Below are 20,000 nucleotides of genomic sequence, written 5' to 3'. Positions count from 1 at the left end.
CACTGATGAAAGACCTATTTTACATGATCCAATAACTGAAATGGAATCATTTTTAGCCTTCATGGAGTTAAGTCTCCTTGAAGCTAAAACTAAGCCTGAGAATTTGGAGCCCAAAGGGTAGCTTGAGTCTAAAGAGGCTGAGAATGTCTGCCTTAAAGCAACAAACCTATAATTTCAATTTTATCATTGAATGGAAATTCTTCATCGTGGTATGGATATTTTATTATTTATTTTCTGACTTACTGACTAGGTTTTCATTCCTCACATAAATTAATTCATCCTTCTAAGTAAAATAATTCACAAGAGAAGTAGGGGTGCATTTCAGCATTGCTTGCTAAGGTGGCACATATAATATGCAACCTTGCATAAATCTGGAATTTTCTCTTCTGGTTTTTCAAGATTTTTAATTTCAGTGATAATTTTTACCTTATAGTAAGTCCTCCCCAAAACTGCAGCCTTTTGTAAGAGTTTAGCTGGGTCAAGCACATAGAATGTGTATAGGCTCATTAATAAAGGTGATAAAAGCAAGCAAATTATGTACAATGCTAAATTCAGCTTTTTATGTTGGAACAGCTTTTTTTCCTTTACTTGTTTTTTCGTAGGGTAGTTGAACACACAGGCTGCTTTTAGACATAACACCCCCCCCCCCCCCCCAAAAAAAAAAAAAAAAAAAAAGTGCTTTACCAGAAGAAGCAGCATGTTAGTTTGACTTGGCTCTGAATTGTCTGTAGAGATCAGGTGTTTAAGCAGGGCTTTTTGGCAATTTGATCTAAACGCTGATTGAATCAGTTATGAGGTAAAAGTGCCAAAAAAACCCCACTACAGTACCCAATCTAGGCATTGGAGGGGCTGGGTCCAACTAACGCGGTGCCTCTTCTGGATGTGTGTTGGGCTCAGTGCGAGAACATGCCGAGTTTAAAATAAAGCGCTGTTTTAATATCTGTAAAGAGCCTTATTGACTCAAGTATCCCATATAATTTAAGCATTGTCATGTTTTAGTGTTTATTTGGTGCTTTTGAACTTTGAATCTTAAAATTGGGATATAATAGGTAATTTTTTCTGTTAGTTACTGAAGAAAGTTAAGCATCTGGCTGAACTTAAAGGTAGTATACGATACCATTTCAGATATTAACTTAATTTTGGGATTGTCTGTACATATCAAGGTTCTTATGCAATAAAACAGTTAGTTACTCGAAGTGGTTTTATGCTGATTTATAAATAGATAATACACCAGAAGTGTTAGCAGATAAATGATATACTTAATACGATAAAACTGTTTTGCTTACTGATGTAATATATATTTAAATATTTAAACTTTCTTTTAATGATTTGAAAATACAGGAAACCCTCACTATTTGTGGGTTCGGCATTCGCGGTTTCAAATAGTTGCGAATGCTGAACCCGCATTTTAAATGCACTTTATACGCTCTGCACTTGCTGCCCGCCGCTGGGCTCTCACTGCCACTGTCACGCCCCCGCAAGGACCGTGCCCCTCTCCCAGCCGCTGGGGGCACTGCTTTCATGAAAGCAGTGCCTTATTCGCAGATTTTGCCATTTGCAGGGGATACGAGAACATATCCCCTTCGAATGGCTGGGGTCACCTGTAATGTAGTGTATAGAAATTGTATAAACTGGTAATGATTGATACTAAAAAATATTTACTATTTTTAAGCATTCTGACATGATTCCTTCTACATGCAATTTAGAGATTAGTTTCATAGAAGTTTATTAGACAAGGCAAAGTTAATCTTTTTTATTGCAGTGGCTAGAGAAATTTTTCTTTAGTTTACTTTATGCATTGATCCAGGCTCCACTATCATAATCCAAGCCTGAATTGTCTTCCTCTTACATTTCTTTCAGTTGAACATGAATTTCACACACTTTCTGTACCAGATTATCTTGTGATTTGCTCAAACTACAGATTTCCTGTCCAAAATTAGGATACCACACCCTACTATTAAATTTTTTCAGACTTATTCTGCAAACTGGAGAAAATTGGATTGGACAACAAAGCTAATTATTTCTGGCCCTATTATTATGATCCGGTGAGCAAAGGAATCCTTTTTCAATTTGGGACTGCCCACGGCAGTTGCTTCAGTAACATTTCTGATTTGACAATGCCAACAGTCATAGGTAATAATAGGATACTGCGTTTCAATTCTGGGTTTATATTATCCTTCTAAATAAAGAATAAAATTGTGCATTCATGTTCCGTCCATAAACAGTGGTCTTCTGACTGACGTGTTTCATCATAGAAGGCCACCCACCCTTACAGTCATGTAATTGGTAATGTGAGCATCTCTGTAAGAGACCTGAGCAGCTAACACGGTCAAAAGTGATACTGAGAAAAAAATTACTATTACTTCATTAATAGTAGAGGTACACCGGTATATCAGTGACATATTGGATCAGCACCAATGAAAGGAAAATTAACAGTATCAGCAATCGGCTTTTTTTGGCCAGTGTACCCAATAATGTCACCGATTTAAATGCTGCACGGGGGACAGATTGAGGCCCCTACGGTGAAGGACAGAGAGGTGCAGGGGGAGGTGCTGCCCAGCCAGGGCAGTGAATGTTACCCCAGGAGCGGGACAGAGCCACAATGGCTTGTCCAGGAGGGTGGGGAGGGGGGATGGCTCCCCACTGCTGTGTGCATTCGTGGGGGAGGAATGGGGGGGCAAGTGCCTCTCCCGATTTGTGCACAGGGCAGAGGCAGGCTGTAGGCTCAGGGCCAGGGGCTGCATCAGCCTCTTCCCTGCAGGGGGGCTGGACTGGGGCTGTTCTTGGGCTGGGCACTGGGAGGGGTGGTTATGGGTTGGGCTACAGCCACCCCAAAATTCCCTGTAGCCATTCCTCTCAGCTCTGCCACTGCCCACCCCGTCTCTGGCTGCCCTGAACATGACCCTGGCCCAGCTCCCCTGCCAGGAAGAGGCTGGCACAGCTCCTGGCTCTGAGCCCACAGCAGGCAGCCCACCCTCGCATGGTGCACAAATACAGGAGAGCACATCCCCCTTTGCCTCCCCTGGGTGTGTGTGCAGCAGCAGGGAGCTGCCTCCCTTCTCCACCCCCTCCTGCACCCACTGGATGAGCCACCCATGGCTCTGTCCTGCTCCTGGAGTTGCATTCAATTCCTTGGTTGGGCAGTGCCTGCCCCTGCCACACTCCCTCCCCCATCATGGGGGCCTTGATCTGCCTCCCCATGTCCCGTCCACACCCTGCCCCCCAACGCCTTTTCCTCCCCCACAGACTTACCCTGTGTCCAGCTACTGGGCTGTGTTCCTGTAAATCTGCTATCAGATCAGCAGTGGCCAAAATGGATGGTTAATAATCGGCCATTGGTATTGGCCAAGAAAATCTTTATCAGTGCACCTTTAATGGAATACTAATGTTTAGCTGTTACACTACTTAAGGTGGCAAAAAGTTTTGATGCATCTGAGAGTAGATCAAGTAATAAGCTGTGGGAAATAGTGGTATGGTGAACCCACAAATCTCTGGTATGCTGTGTACAATTCATTTGCTTACAAAATTGCCAGTCCACCTTTTGTTACAGTGTTTTGTGAATGCCCTCTTCTTTCACCTCTTTGGTTTTGTTTGTCTTCTGAAGTAATCTTAAGAGTGGAGAAAAGTTGTTTTCTTTCTAATTCATGAGCCATTTGTGTGAACCCACTATTCCCCCTGGAGTGACAGCTGCATCCTAACATGCTTATCTGCCACATTACTATCACAAAGAAGATGAAAAAACAATTTTTTTTCTAGTGTCTATCATTTGGGAATTGCCACTCTTTGCTCAGATGAGAAAGAGAATGGGAATTGCATTTTCAGTAATATAATTTGTGTTATGTGTCTTTTACATTGCTCACTCTTTTCCAGACTGGAAATCAGCACAGTAGAAATGTCAGTACAAACTGAATATTATGTTTTGCATTTGTTTAGTTGCAGGTAAAATTCCAACTTCTTCTAATGCAAGCAACCCACCTCCTCCCTCTGAAAGTCCTGTGCTTACCCGCTGTGCAGCCCAAACTCCACCAGCTGGTGTCACAGCTACTACTAGTGCTACTTCTACTGTCAGTGCTCCAGCTGCAGCTACGGGCAGTCCTGTGAAAAAGCAGAGGCCACTTTTACCTAAGGAAACAGCCCCTGCTGTACAGCGAGTAGTGTGGAATTCATCAAATAAATTTCAAACATCGTCTCAGAAGTGGCACATGCAAAAGGTGCAGAGGCAGCAGCAGCAGCAGAGCCAGCAGTCTCAGTCACAACAACCTCAGTCCTCTCAAGGGACAAGATATCAGACGAGACAGGCAGTTAAAGGTATACACTTTCTAACTCAATGTGCCTGTGATGCCATAAGTCTCTGGTAGCAATCAGTGCTGGAAAGCTGTCTAACTAGGAATTCTTTCATAAAAACAATCTCAAAATGTGGTTCTACCTTGAAAAGTGACTCTAAAATGCAGCAACATATTCAACATGCCTGTTTTTTCTGGTTTGTATATAGGGTCATATCTTCTCATCTTAATGTCAATAAGATTGTATATCTTTTGCCATGGTCAACTGTCACAAGTCTGGAAGAGTGAACTGAATTATTTTCTGGATCTCCTATCAGTAGAACTGTTAACATGTTAACATCAAATTGGGCATCAGTTACCTGGCCATTTCCCCAAAGGCTGATCTGCCCACTTGAAAGAGTGTAATTTGACGACAACAAGATTGCACAGCTGTTACCAAAGGCATTTTTTTTGTTTTATAGGGGTTTTTTTAATTGCTTGTGGTAATACATGAGCAAGGAAGAAGCAGTTTGAGTCTCAGATCCTACACTGAGTTTGTGACACTGCAAACTGAGCAAATTTCATATAAAAATTAATTGGGAAAGTAAGTGCAAAATACCATGAAGCCTTATGTTTTACAAAGAGTATAAAGTCATGTTTTAAAGCTCAATACAGACATTAAGAATTAATATACAGTTTATTAGGATCAATTCAAAAGTCACACTATGCCTGGCTTTATGCCATTTTACATATACCTTGGTTAAAAAAAAAAAAAAAAAAAAAAAAAAGAAGCTGATTGGAGTTGTTTTAGTGTATCTCCAAATCTGAAGAATGTTAAATGGACACAGATAACCAGGGGAGTTACTTTTACAGCAATTACTCCATTTTCAGCAACAGAGGGGTGTTCTTATTATGAAGTACTTGAAGTAAGCCATTAATCATCATAAGCAAGAGTGTCTCAGGCTAAGCGTAAGCATGGATATGAACAAAATTATTTGCTTAATTGAGGTAAGGTAATGTTACAATTCTCACGCCTCAATCAGCTGAAGGCCAAACTGCCTTGCACTCGATTTGGATTAGGTATGGCAAAAATTCTTCATGAAAGGGAACAAAAAACTAACACCTGTAATAAAAGCAGTATTAATCACAAAAGAATGGAAGGGAATCAAAAAGATGAGACTGAAACAAGGTGTTGTAAGATGCATTGTAACACAGAGCATAGTTTCAGTGATTTAAAAAAAAAAAAAAAAGGTCAATTATTTGTTGACACAATTTAACATGGTTGACAGAGCCTCATGTCAAGACAAATGGAGACTGCAATGATTCCGAATTGCAGCACAGCCTGTACTAACTAGAAGTTCTGCATGCTGGAAGGTTAATAGGTAGATCTCTGAAAAGCAGGATAAAGAAGTTTAGGAGATGGCAGTGAGACTCAGATTTACAGGAGGGAGTTATGCCTTAGTGAAACTTTAGAAGGGTATGCTCGGAAAATGTATTGCTGTGTTTTCTTTTAGATCGAATATAAGAGTGGCCAGTTGATTAATAAGAGCCAGTATCATGGTTGTCAGTTTATCGCGTAGGTTTCTAACTAATAGTAGCAAAAACAAGCCAGCATACACTTACCAAAGGCACTGTTAGCAACAGCACTATAAAGCAGTTTGATAGCAGTGTGCCTGGTAGTTTTCAGATTTAATTGATGTATATATTCAATGAATCAGCTCTGTATTCTGTTTTCTTAGCTGTACAGCAAAAAGAGATCACTCAGAGCACTTCCACATCAACTATCACCTTGGTTACAAGTACTCAGCCTGTTTCTATGGTTACCAGCTCTGGATCTGCAAGTACGCTTTCTTCTTCAGTTAATACAGACTTGCCAATAGCAACGGCTTCAGCTGATGTGGCTGCAGATATTGCTAAGTACACTAGCAAAGTAAGTTCTTTAACAAAGTTTTCTTAATGACTTCAGAATAAAAGTATTAAGCATTCAGTCAGTTGTCAACTATGTGGAAGTTTTGTGTCCTCTCCTCGGTAACAGACAGAGTTTGATGAAAGATCAAACTTCTGAGCCATCATTTAACACCTGGTTTGATGCAGCCATCTGTCAGTTCAACCCACAGACAAGTGTATACTGTGCATTACAGTTACTACTTCAGCAATTATTACAGTAGCATCTCCTTCCTTGTCTCCATAATTACTCATTTTTGTTATATGAAGGGGGATTGCAAATGTATTTTCCGTATTTCTTAAAAGAATAGTGCTATACTCAGTATTGTAGAATAATTCGCATTAATGCTAGTAGAATTTACTTTCTATAGATTTCTATTAACAAGTCAAATAAAACCTGGTCTGTTTTAAAACACTGTGTGCTCACCAAATGGTAACTGGAAGTATCGCAAATGCTTAGCCTATGTGAAAATAAAAAATAATTGTAAACCTAAAGATTACTTAGTCTGACCTAAGTAGTAGTGACAGTTGCACATCATCAGTATTTTTTTTCTTCAGAAGCTAGGAAAATGTCTAGAGAACAGTGAAACATGTAATTAAAGCTGCAAAGTCAAGCACCTGGAAGTCAGGAAATACTAGAATTAACATTCCCTTTGAACCTTTATTTTTCTTCCTTGTGTCATGATATCGTCTTTAATTATATGATCATATACAGTACTACTTAATTCACATGATCCAGGTTTCATTATTAAGGGAATGATGCACCTGTTCCGTATTTCTTTTTTCTTCATCAGTCAGTGCAACACCTATATACTGTGTACCCCCCAGATTCTTGTTGTAGCCTTTTCCCATGTAATGTGTTTGTACATACACAGAGCTAGTAGGTTTATATACACCATTGGTTTGATGTTTCACTTGAAAAGATACAGGGGACCAGAGCTTCATGTATATTAGTTGAGCAGAAATGCAGTATTTTATAGAGTAAGATGCTTAGCATCTTAGTACTAATACAGGTAACCATATAAAGGGTTGACTGAATTTGAAGTACAGTGAAAAATGCAGTTAATCCCAAAAAACATGAATGGCTTGTTGGATTTCTTCCACAGCACTTTCAAAATCTCTGTCTCTGATTGCCAAGATCGCATCTTAGGGTTCTGTGACAGACTACATGTTACCACCAAGACTGTTTTACTTTTAATCAGACTTCATGTGTTTCTTACTCTGAAAGACTGTCAGCTTCATTTTTTTCTGTGTGCATCAAAAGGCAGGATTTTTATATATTTAACTTTTATGTCTGTTCATAAACAGGGAGCCAGCAATCAGCACTTGGGAGAAGGGTTTGGGGGGGTGAGTTGGGAGTGAGGTAAGCTTGAGGCTGTGAAGAAATCCAACTCCATATTGTATTTTATTGTCTGTCTGTGCAGCACAGCAGTAAGGATTTCTACCTCCATTGGATTCTGCTTGGTTAAGGGGTGGGAGGTTGTTTAGTTTTGGTGGGGTTTTTGGTTTGTTTTTCAACTGAGGCATTTTTCAGAATCAGTTTGTTACTTAGGAGGCTATAATCCAACTTGTTTTGAGGTTAGGTTCACTTTAGTACTAGTTCCAGTAGCATCCATTAGAAAATCATTCCAAAATCATAATCACAGATCTCTTTACATCCTAACTAGAAGCTTAAAAAACTGATCCTAGTAAGTGCATAGACATGTATGTGGCATTTTAACAGCAGTGTAAGGTCATAAGGCTAAGGACAAAAAAGCATTACAAATGGTTTGGCCATTAAAAATAGATGTTGGAAAAAGTCATCTTTTTATTTCTGTTCCAGATGATGGATGCAATAAAAGGAACAATGACTGAAATATACAATGATCTTTCAAAAAATACTACTGGAAGTACAATAGCTGAGGTTTGTATTTGTTGCTCTTAGCACAGAATATTCCGTTCATTTAAACGTAGTAAGTCAGCAAACGTTTTTAAAAATCTTGTATTAAAATAATATGAGAAAATGAGCCTGTATCCTTAAGGAATCAGAAATTGAAGTTGCCAGTGGAACCTGACCTCTGTGCTGCAACAGCTATAGCGATTGTGATAGATAAGCATCCTAAAACATTGTCACATGCCACAGAGTTTAGGCACAAAGAGTTTGAGCCTTTGCACCCAGATTTTCAAAATTTAGTCAGTGGGAGTTAAGTACGTTTGAAGAGCTGAGTCTTATGCCTTAACTTGGTTTACTCTTTTGTAGATTGAAATCAGAAACTAAAATATCTTTTTATGTAGTATTCCGTTTTAAACATTTATTTTTCTGACTTTAAATGGTTTTCATACATTTGTATTTAGTGCTTTCTTCTGAAAATGCAGTAAACTGCTTTCGGATATGAGCAAGAGAACTTTTGAGAAGTGTACTGTTATTTTCCCCCCCAGGAATAGCAAATAACCAGTTTGTTATGCCCAGCTGACAGTAAATTAATGAGAAATATATTGCCAAACCTGGTTCCATTTGAAACAATTAAAGGATATAAAAAACTAGAATCAAAACTGATGGATGGGAGACTGGTTCAGAACAAGGACGTGTGAAGCCCAGTGTAATTTTGTCTAGCAGTGTTTAGAGACAAGATGCCTGATTTTTCAGTTCACTTCAGTTGGCATAAATCATGAATGACTTTATTGAAGTCAGAGGAGTTATGCTGGTATATAAAATGATGTAAATGAGATTCTAGTCAGACACTAGTGATAGTGTCTTGAGTTTTAAAATAATTGCATGCTTTTTTGATAGCAAAGCAAGAATTTTGGAAAACTTGGAAATGTTGTTTAGTTGGTCAAAAGACTTGGCGTTCCCTTCTACGTTACATTTATTATGTGATTAATGTGTCAGTTGTGACATAAATGGCAAGAATGCTATTTAAGTCACTATAAAATGGCCAACCAGCCATAAAAAATATTCTGCATATAATGTAGAGCAGGAGTATCAAACTCATTTGGGGCCCCAACCTGGATTTAGACTGCAGTGCAGGGCTTTTTGCAGGCTGGATTCAAACTGGGGCATGAGGACTGTCACAGTGACAACCCCAGTGGCAACAGAGAGGGATGCTGGGGTGCGAGTCCAAGGGTGACTGGGATCCTGGGACCACACCAGGATTGGACTAGACAATGAGCTGATTGTCAGTCCAAGCCCCAGACCTGCTTTCAGGTTGCTGATGCAAGGGCAGCCTTTGCACTCCCTTCTGTTGTTCCAGGAGTAGAAAGAATACTTTTTGGGATCTGATCCCTGATCCCAAAATTTTGCCTCCTGCCATGCATATGTGGATCAGGGTTCACATATCCCAGGACATCTTTAAATGAATTTGTTTCTGGGGTCTAATTCTCCCTTACATGAAAGGTTCCTTTGCTAACGTGAATTAAAAGGAGCCTCAGTGTAAATGATGAGCCGGTTCTTTGTATGTAATCCCATTTTCTCTAAGTGTTTCAGTGCAATGTTTCATATAGCACACTCATATTTTCCATTTTATTAAACCTTATCTCTTCCCTGCTTCAGATTCGTCGTTTGAGGATTGAGATAGAGAAACTTCAGTGGTTACATCAGCAGGAACTCTCAGAAATGAAACACAATCTAGGTATGTAAAGTACAGCGCAAAACTTGACTAGTCTACCCTGCCGTCTATCATCTTATACACAGTGAATTTGAAGGGCTTTGGTATACATTAACTTTTTTATGTTACAATACAAAGTGTCCATGAAGAAAAAGGTTTGAAAATGGAACAGAACATGGTGTGCTGAAGTCACTGAGCATGTACCCAGGAATTTAGAAAGTTGCTATTTACTGAAAACCAGAGGGATCAGCATAGCCACTGAAAGAGATTTAGGCTCGAAAAAATTTCTGAAAAAAATGCAATTTGTCTCTGATTTTTGGGGATTAATGAGAGAACTTTAAGAGACCTAACTCATCAATGGCTAATTTGGGCTACTCTTGTATAAACAGTATTATATTAATATCATAAAGGATCTCATTATCAGCTAGCTTCCATGAATGCACCCACAAAAGTTGGACCTGTTTCCAGTAAAACTGGTGGAAGCTTATTTATGTTTTCAAATGCTGTTTTGTCTCAGTGATGACTTGCAGTAGGATAAAAGATTCATTTGAAAAATTAAGTGATGGATCCTCAGGCCTGATCCAGCTGCCTTATGCTACTTCAGGATATTGACTTAAACTTGTAGCTGTAGCTGTGGATTCCCCAACATGGGAGTTTTAATCACTGCTGGTACTGTATGACATCTTCCTGGTCTCTTGCCCTCCTAGGCTCCTGTACTTCAGTGATCACTGGTTGATTCAGTGATTCGCAGGAGGAAAAGTTGCAGCCAAGCCACAAGTTAGAGAAACACTAATGTTCCTTTCACTTGTATATAAGGCAAACTGGCTCAAGATTGTGCAACCAAATTGTTATAAATGCAATCTCAGTCCACCCCTTGTGACAGAATGCAGCTGAGCTGAAAGGGAGGATCAGGGGCTGAGATTTTGAAGATACATAATTGTTTGTCTGGGTGGAGCCTTTTGTTTATGTATGTCATTCCACTTATTTAAACAAACATGACTTTTTGAAAGGACTTCTGAGTTTTTGAAATTTTCTAAAAGGTTAAAGTTGTTTCCCAAATCTAGTTGGCCCACCAGGCCAGCATGTTTAAGGCATACCAGCTTCTGTAAAATTGTGTATGACCACCTTTGACTGCTCAGCCTGAATGATCAGATACCTACTTATAGCTGGTTCAACTGGGGATGGCATTCAGCTTGAATCCAGAGGCAGACTGAAGTTGACATTTTTAGATCGGTAGCAAATATACCCTAAAAGCTCTGACTCGGGGTCTTATATGGAACTCTTACATTGTTAAAATGATGAGCTTAGAGAGCTAGTTTTGAAATGACAGCCTTATTCTTCTGCCTGAAGGAGCCAAACTGCAATATAGAATTGATGACTTTGTGTTTACCAAGGCGAGAAAATGATCCATGATCCTTTTTGTTCTCTGAAAACTAATGTATAGAATGAAACTGATACAGGACTTGGCTTTCACAATCAGAATCTATATACAAAGCTGTAGTAGGGGGGAGGCTTTGTTTGTTTTACAGTATGTGTATACAAAACCTTTCTGGGCCATCTGTGAGCTAACTAATACAAGTAATAATAAAAAGGATAAAATCTGTTAGCCTAGGATGAAAAATGGGGATAAAAGCCTTTTTCAAATGATACATAGGTACAGATCAGAATGGCCCCAGCTCAGCTATAAAGTAAAAAATATGTTGTATTTGCAATTTCAGATTGCCTGGATGTTTAAATTTAAAATATGATAACCAGAACCTTACTGTGGGGAGAAATACAGGCTAATATTTCTGTGCATCTCTACTAGAATTGACAATGGCTGAGATGCGGCAAAGTCTAGAGCAGGAACGGGATCGTTTGATTGCTGAAGTAAAGAAGCAACTAGAGATGGAGAAGCAGCAAGCAGTGGATGAAACCAAGAAGAAGCAATGGTGTGCCAACTGCAAGAAAGAGGCAATTTTCTACTGCTGTTGGAATACTAGCTACTGTGATTATCCCTGCCAGCAAGCTCACTGGCCAGAGCATATGAAATCTTGCACACAGTCAGGTAATCTGGAAGTCTGTTTCATATTTACTCATATTGAGGACACGGGGTGGATGGAATTGACTGATTAGGTGTCCTCCATTTGTGTGTGTGAGAGAGTGCCAATAAGGAGGGGTGGACTGTTGCATTTAGTGACAGCTGATTTTTAGATCTAACTTCTTTTAATTTTTTAATTTTTAGCAACTGCAACACAACAAGAAACAGATCCTGAAATTAGCACAGAAACATTAAATAAATCAACCCAGCCCAGCTCCAGTGCACAGCCTACACCCACAGAAACAGCCAGCACCCCAAAGGAAAAGGAGAGTGCAGCTGATAAAAGCAAAGAGAGTGTTACAGTGAGTATCACTGGAGTCACTTCAACCTAAGAGTGTGTCCAGTTTCTTTTCAACCTGAATTTAAGTCATCTCTAGAGCAGTCAGGAATTCTTGACCCCTTGTACGTTTCTTGAGTGTTTTGGGGACTGATGAAGGGAGGTGTACTTTTTTTTCTTCATCTTGACAAAAATATTCTTTTGGGATAGGAGAAGGGAGCAGAAAATCCTTTCCTCTTCACTGATTCCCAACAACACTTCATGTTGGCTTGACTCATCCTTCCAGCCAAGAGGGACTGGACCTCTCTCTTTCTCCACAACCTAACAGTATAGCTTCTGGTATGGATCTTTCAGTACAACTTGCCTCCTGACTGCAGCACTTCCAGACCCTTCTTGCCTGGGGATCCAGAGGCCAAGCTTAAGATCTTCATTCAAATCAACTTGTCCTTTGTCACAACAAACTGCCATTAGGGTACCAGAATATTTCATAACACTCATACAGAAATTCACCTGGATCTACAGTTACAAGAAAAAGTATGCAGTTACGAAGACCTCTTTGGCATCTACTCTGATAACGTTCTGTAGGCAAAAGTGTACAGATGCTCTGCGTGTAGAAGAGAATTGTCTATTAGAATGATTCCACTTCATAGGTAGGATATTGACTAAACACCATTTCAATACTGATGTTCTTCTGTCCTTCCAAGCTTTATTAAATGGGTCTGCTCCCTCAACAATACATATCTGCAACCAATCCCCCACCTCAGTATGAGCCTCACTGAGTGTCTAAAATACTGAAAAACAAATTTGTCTTGTTCTAAAATATTGTGATTCCAGCATGATGTCTCATTGAGGGTCAATTAAATGAGCAGCTTAGTACAGAGCTATCTAGTGCTCATTTTTAGCACCATTATGTCTGGAATTAGATCCCCAGATCTTGATATGTTTCCAAAGGGGATAACTTGGAGTGGATCACATTTGAGGAGGAGAGGAGGCATGCTTGTTCACTTAAATGCACTAATGAAAGAGAGGTGAACTTTGTTGAGCTTCAGTTGCTCAGCTGATGTCCATGTGCATTGTTTGTAGCAGTACAGTCTGTTACATCTGGTGTTACTGGGTGGGGGGAGCAAAAAAACAATTATTGAAGACTTCTGCCATGGAATGGTTCACTTTTAAAATTAAGAGTTGCTTTCACACATAGCTGTTCTACCTGAAACATCATGCTGTTTACATTGATCATGCTCATGATTTTAATTTTTTTTTTTTTAAAAAAAAAAAAAAAAAAAAAAAAAATAACCTGTGAATTCATTGATACAAATTTTAAATTTTTTACATGAGCAAAGCATCCAACATAAATTTCATATTATAACAGTAATAATTAATTTGGAATTTATATAAAAGCTGAGACTTTTACTGAGGTTACCTGTGCTGTCTCTGCAGATAGCAACAGGTGTGACAAGCAACCAGCCTATAAAACTGGTCCAGGTACCACAGACCACCTATATTCCAACTACTCAACCCACAATTGTAAGTACAACATCATTTAAAGTCTGCAGTTGAACTGTTCCTGGCATTAAAATTGCTCGCTATTTCTGGGGGGTTGTCTCCTGTCTGTTGTTCTATCAGGATATGAATTCACTGGTATCAAATCTCAATTTGCAGTGCAAATTGCCTTATTTCGCCGTTCAGCATTCCATCCTTGTCATGCCTTCTGTTTCATCATTGGTTATTAGAAGGAGCCAGGGAAAGTTATGTAATTGGGCACGTAGCTAAAGCACTGTTAGCTTATCATCCTGCATTAGAATGTTAAAGATAAGGTGTTCACCCATTTGGTGTGCTTATTTGATCACTCCGTCATTGTAAATACATAATTTATTTTATATAGCACCTTCTGCGTGTGGTATCCAAAAGAGGCTTATGTAATCATATTACATGTTACATTCCAGTGTTCTGGTCTAACATTGCCCAAATGGAGCTGTTAATCTGTATTCATCAGTACTATATTGCCCATGTGGCTTTGGACATTCAACACTGTGTAACTGAGAGGGAATGTTGGCTATGTCACTGCAACTATCTGCACTATGCTTTTTTCCATTCAAAATGTACCTCAGAAGGGCACTTTAATTTCTCACTAGGCATCACCAAAGATGAGAGAGAAATGAGCTTCTTTTTTGTGTTTAATGCTGCAATTTATAAACAACTAATAATGCCCCCTCTCACTGCAGTTCTGTGCCAGAATGCAATCCGAGCTAAAGTTCTTCTTACCAAGAAGATAAAACGCTAGTGTCACACTGACATTCTACACCACGTATTCCCCATTTTTGTGGCAAATTTGGCAGTATAGAATTTAGCCACTTTTCAGGGAGCTAACTTCGGTTCATTTTCATATTACTTTACTAAAAAACTTTGTGATTTTCATACAGTGTCTCATAGCTGATGTTTCGTCCGTGAAACGTGTCATTCTGAAGCGCTCTTAGCTGAATATCATTACTTCATTTCCTTTCTCAACAGCAGTTTAATTAAAATAATCTCAATTGAGAGTACTTGGTGCCTTTTTAAGAAAGCATTTAGAACTGTTGCCAGATTGGCTCCAGATTACCCTGACAGAATTCCACCACCACCAATAAGGAGCCTATTGTAACTGTTCTGAAATCAAACTGCAAACATCAAGCAAGGTAGGTTCAGTATGAGAACTCCAAAGCTTCAGTATCACCATTTGGCCTTGAAGCATTCAGAAAATAGCAGTGACATTTGATCTGCATAGAGAGCACATATGTCAGTTATGCTGAAAATGACTGTGAGCATGCTTAAAATTGTGTGTTTGCATACTTGCATCTGTACTGTGCAGCTACAAACATATCAGTGTGCTAATGCTTCGAATGTGAAAAATAAACCGTCTTTTAAAAAGTCCAGTGCCTGAGCATGCACACATGTATGCAAAAAATCACATAACTGGAAATCAGGTAGAGGCTTTACTGGAAATTTACCTATTATGGGGAACAACTCCAACATATTTAAGGTATTTTATCAATGCTGCAGGATCAAAGGATAGAAGAATAGAAGGCTTGAAACGTTGTCCTATTCTCATCAAAGTATGTGTATATAAAAGATCTGTGTAACTGCCTGAAGATCTTTGCCCTTCCAGGATAAAGACCTGTTTAGTGATTTCCTTGATCTCTGGTTTTCTAACAGCCAGTCTGTTTCCACTTAGCATTTCCTACTCTGAACATCTTCCAGTAAACCTTTGCATAACTTCAGTTAAGCCTTCCTTGCACATCTAATGCCATCCCGATAACAAAATGGCACTATTCTTGAGTTTACTCAACAAACTGATTCCATATTTGGTTTCTCATTCTTATCCTGGAATCAAAATATTAATAAATGTGAATGTTGAATCCATCATCTGTTTATTCCTGGGAAAAGATTGCATTTTCTGTGATGAACAGAATTTGACAAAAGAGCTGGTAGGACAATTCCAGGACAATCACATTTTGGTGAATACTACCAAGATGGACAGTAATGTGGCTCAGTAAAACACCATAGGAAAACACTGATCTTCATGAAACTGTGTATTTGTTCTTCTGTTGTCTTTTGCGGTTTTTATACCTATGGCAGCAAAAAGACCTGTGCATCCCTTTCGGATCCCGCAAAATCCTTCACTTGTTGTTTCCTCCACTTTAACATCTTGTGAACTGAAATGGTTGTAGCTATTTGATTATCAGTTTTGGACTTAAGTAGAATACTACCAGAAAATACTCTAAAATGTATGATTAAAAGATTTATTAATTTCTTCATATGTCTTGAAGAAAGTTAAAGTCCAAGCCTAGGATTCATGAGATCTGCTTTCTAGGTCTGCTGAAATGTTGGTGCGACTGTGAGCAGATTGTGCCCCTTCCACCTGTACAATAAAATACCCACTAGTAGGGGTGTCATAAGACTTAAATTTAGTAACACATGTAAAGTACCTTGAACTCTTCAGTTGAAATGCATGATCAAAGTGAAAAATTTGGTTTTGGGGGGCTTTTTTGTTTGTTTTTTTTTTTACTAAAAGGGCAAAAGTACTACTTGAGGTTTTATTGTTAATGGATCAGTTCAAAATAAGCTTGAAGTACTATCTATATTTTCCCCCAAATGTGTATTTTTCTTGTGTTATAAAATGCACAGGGGGATTCCTTGTTGGAGAGAACAATATTTCTATAATTGTGAAACCTTGAGTGTACTTGTAAACTGGAGTGTTCTGCATTCCCGTTTGCTTAGTCACAAATATGTTTTCCAGATAAAGGATTCTTACCATCTCCTTATGTCTTAGTTTTGGGAAATGTATCGTTTGGACTGGCTAACTACTGAAAACTTAATTATTCAAGAACAGGCAGACTACTTACAGCACCAGTAGGAACTACGTGTCCTTTCTATATGCAATGTAATAACTTACTGTAGGGCAAATTAAGAGATGCTACACTGCCGCTTGTTGGGGCAGAAATGCAGTGAGAAAGGTGCTCAATCTTGCATGAAAACTTAGAACCTGCTCTGGTTTTTCCCCCATAAAATTAATGGTTCTATTTCTGTGATAGAAAACCTTTAACATTTGTGACCTTTAACATAACAATGTGTTTTGCTTGGTTTTAATTCACAGACCATTCCTGTAGTGGTAAGTCCTTCTGCTGGGACAGTGGCAATGAGAACTGGAGTTCAGTATGTTCAGACCACAATGCCAGTCCAAGTACGAAGAGTCTAACTACTAACAAGAAGTCCAGGCGACTATTGGAATAAATAACTAATAAAAATCTGTCTAATAGAAATGTGAAAAATAAACACAGTTCTTTGGATTAACCTCAAAGGTTCAGACTTTAGCTTTGTATATGTGTACAAAGCATTAACTACACTACATTAATGTAAAGCATTAGCGCTGGCTTTAAAAAGCTGAGGACAGGTAAGATCCATGTTAAATCTATGCTTCTTTTGTGTAAATAATGTACAATTTGTGGATGTCATTAAAGTTAGAGTACCATCTCCTTTTTATATTTGTATTGACTTTAACTTATAAAGAGTGTTTGAAGTTGGTAAAGGAAGGGTTAAAACAGCCTTATCATGAGCTAACATTGAAAACTGGTCTTGGGAAACTGCAGTTACACACAAAATCATTTATTGTTCAGTAATCAAGAGAATCTAAATTTTTTCATTTGCATCTGGGAATACACAGTTTCTGCACTTTGAAACTCAATTAAAATTTCTTTTTGTGCAACAAAATGGAGAAATGTACCGTTTAAAATTATTTTTATTAGGCAGATTATGAAGTTTCCAATCAGTGGATGTAAAAAACACATGAAAAGGGTATTTGTGTTTTTCTTGTTTTGTTTTTACAGTGACCAGACTGTTAAAAATGATATTGTTTACAGGAAAAAAACTTAACTCTCATTCAGTCTAATAGCAGAAACCTTGAAAGAGTAACACCAATTGGTTGGTAACATGATTTCTAATCAGTGGTATCAGAGATGAGAAAAGTGGAATTTTTTTCTATGCTTCATAGTTCAGTTTTGTTTTTTTTTAAATCCTCTTTAAAGGACTTTGAAATGGTTTTCAAATGGAAAAAGAACTTGATGTGGAAAAGACTGTATCAGGACAAATGAGCAAAGGACTTTTGATGCTGGGCTAGAGCATGTATTATTTATACGATGGAATTTATGTTTTTATGTAAGCATGAAACAGTACAGTATGAGAGAAAGTAACCCATGAAAATGCTGTCTGTTACTCTTATACTGTAGTACCATTTTGTATGTTGTGTAAAACCGAAAGCATTGAACAAAGCAAAGGTGATGTATGTATATGAGAAAATTAATTGTATGATATCATTCCAGTACATTTTGTTGTACATTTTAGTCATGTTGATTTCTCCCATTGTTTATAAAAGGATGCGATTTGTACAGTCTCCAGCTAGTACCCACATTAGAGGAAAAAAAAAGTATTAGAAGAAAAAAATTGAGAACAGAATATTCGTGAATTGCAGTTGTGTCAAAAATAGCCTAGCTGGCCTTATTTGTGAAGCATAATTGCTTTTAGCATATGGAAGTATTTTTTCACATTTTCTTTGTATAAAATTTGTATTAAACTTAAATATCTTTTTTGATTATTGTGTTTCTTTGTGACTGAGACCAGTGACACACACAGTATAGTTTGGGTTTCTCCAGTTTTTCAAGAATCTTCACAATTTTTTTATTAAACTATTTTAGAAAAATGGTTTGTGTTCCTGAATTTTCCAGTTTCTTTTCATCTGGATGAAATGTCTATTTCGTGATAGCCTCCAGTTCCTGAGAATTTCTCTCGTATAGAATCTACACAGAATGAATTTTGTGGACTTGACTCTAGTTCTGTCCAAACTGAAAAAAAGCAAAGCAGTGTCACCAGTTTGTCCGGTGAATAGTAGGCCAGTGTACATAAAACTGAGTTGAAGTGCAACCACTGCAGTTTTTTTTTTAACAGGTGAAGTCCATGAAGACTATTGTAGATTTAGTGTTCATTGTGCACACCAGTTCATTTAGATCAGGGCTACTACATGTTGCTATTTGTAGTTCTAACAAACCATACCTGCATTTTGAAGATGAGGAGTTGTGGTAGATTACAAGTTTTATAGGACTCTTAAGATCACATTTGGGTAGCCCAATTTTACAGAATTTGTTTATTTATTAAAAACTAACTGAGACTTGGTAAAAGCATGAGGTTTGACAATACTGTTTTATCCATATACTTTGAATCTCTCGGTATTTGGATGTTCACATTTTACAGAGCTGTAATTTAGAGCACTTCCTATAACACTATAAAGTTTCAGCTCTCTTAAATATGACAGAAGTGTGCAGTGTTTTGGTTGGGGGGTGGGGTCCTCTGAGCTTTTCTGGACTTCCCAGTTTTAGGAGGCAAGGGGTACTCTGAAACTTCCTGGGGCTTCTCTACTGGTCAGAAATTTGACCAGCGTACAGAAGTTATTTAAGCACTCTATGTTGCTAAAGTAAAATGCAACACTTCAGATTTTAATACCTCGTTTAACAAACGTTAATATAAACCACTGTACCCATTTTTAAAGTGCTACTGTGCACTTCTGTTAAATCACGGCAATAAAGTACTTTAAATGGTGAAAACGCAACTTCTGTACACACCCTGTGTGTCAAAGTCACAGCTCCTGGAGTCATTTATACATCAACACTTCCAATAGGAAAGAAAAGTTGGAAAACATAAACTGAAAATCTAGACGGCAACCAGAAAAAAAACAAAAATATTTCTAGGCATCATTATTTCTCAGCCAGCCTCATGATATTTTATGTCCTATCCCCAGATTTTTGAATGCTTAAGCTTAACCAGTATTGTAAGGTTAATTCCAGAAAAAAGATATTTCGTCAGGAAAAGCTCAGAGAAATGGAAGCAAGTTAGGAAGAAGGTAATAGGAAATCAGATTGCTTTCTAAAAGCTCTAGCTTTGTATTTGCCCTTTTTGCCTTGTCCTCACTAGGAACAGGATGTGTGATCCTGCTTTGTGTTATTTTTTCCTGTTAGAAAAGAGATGGTTAGGTCCCAGTGAACGTAAGGCCAAGTGCCATTTTAATTGGAGTTATTAAGTTACCAAGTTATGGTGTTCTCAAGGCTGCCCTATAATAACTATGATTTTATCTTGTCTTGGCTATGGTGAAGCAGAAGGCAGGATAGCTATGGTCAGAACATACCATGTTGCATAGTGCAAAATAGGTTTCAAATTGTTGGTTTTCACAAAGTTATGATGTTGGCACTGCCTGGTAATACAGGAAAGTGCCACTAGCCTTTGTCACCAGGATGCCCATCACTTTCCAGTTGACAGGATTCAGCTGTGGATAC

General features: G+C 38.3%; 1 protein-coding gene across 15 annotated transcripts in view; it reads left to right on the top strand.

Moving 5' to 3' along the window:
- ZMYND8 (zinc finger MYND-type containing 8) overlaps positions 1-18,269 on the top strand; it is a 114,494-nt gene extending 96,225 nt beyond the window's left edge. For 13 of the 15 annotated variants that reach the window (XM_019509875.1, XM_019509873.1, XM_019509861.1 and 10 more), the window contains 8 exons: positions 3,934-4,308; positions 6,002-6,192; positions 8,029-8,109; positions 9,736-9,814; positions 11,598-11,837; positions 12,015-12,172; positions 13,585-13,671; positions 16,778-18,269. In XM_019509875.1, the coding sequence (XP_019365420.1) occupies positions 3,934-4,308; positions 6,002-6,192; positions 8,029-8,109; positions 9,736-9,814; positions 11,598-11,837; positions 12,015-12,172; positions 13,585-13,671; positions 16,778-16,879 (1,313 nt within the window). In that variant the 3' untranslated portion in view covers positions 16,880-18,269. Of the gene's footprint in view, positions 1-3,933; positions 4,309-6,001; positions 6,193-8,028; positions 8,110-9,735; positions 9,815-11,597; positions 11,838-12,014; positions 12,173-12,357; positions 13,414-13,584; positions 13,672-16,777 lie in introns of those variants that run through there. The other 2 variants (XM_019509868.1, XM_019509869.1) reach the window with 2 other exon arrangements.
- The last annotated feature ends 1,731 nt before the right edge of the window (positions 18,270-20,000 follow it).

The sequence above is a fragment of the Gavialis gangeticus genome, unplaced genomic scaffold, assembly GCF_001723915.1.
Source record: "Gavialis gangeticus isolate Ggan-Ray unplaced genomic scaffold, GavGan_comp1, whole genome shotgun sequence".
Taxonomy (NCBI): Eukaryota; Metazoa; Chordata; order Crocodylia; family Gavialidae; genus Gavialis; species Gavialis gangeticus.
The sequence above is the reverse complement of the archived record's forward strand: the minus strand, read 5'-3'. Positions and strand labels throughout refer to the sequence as shown.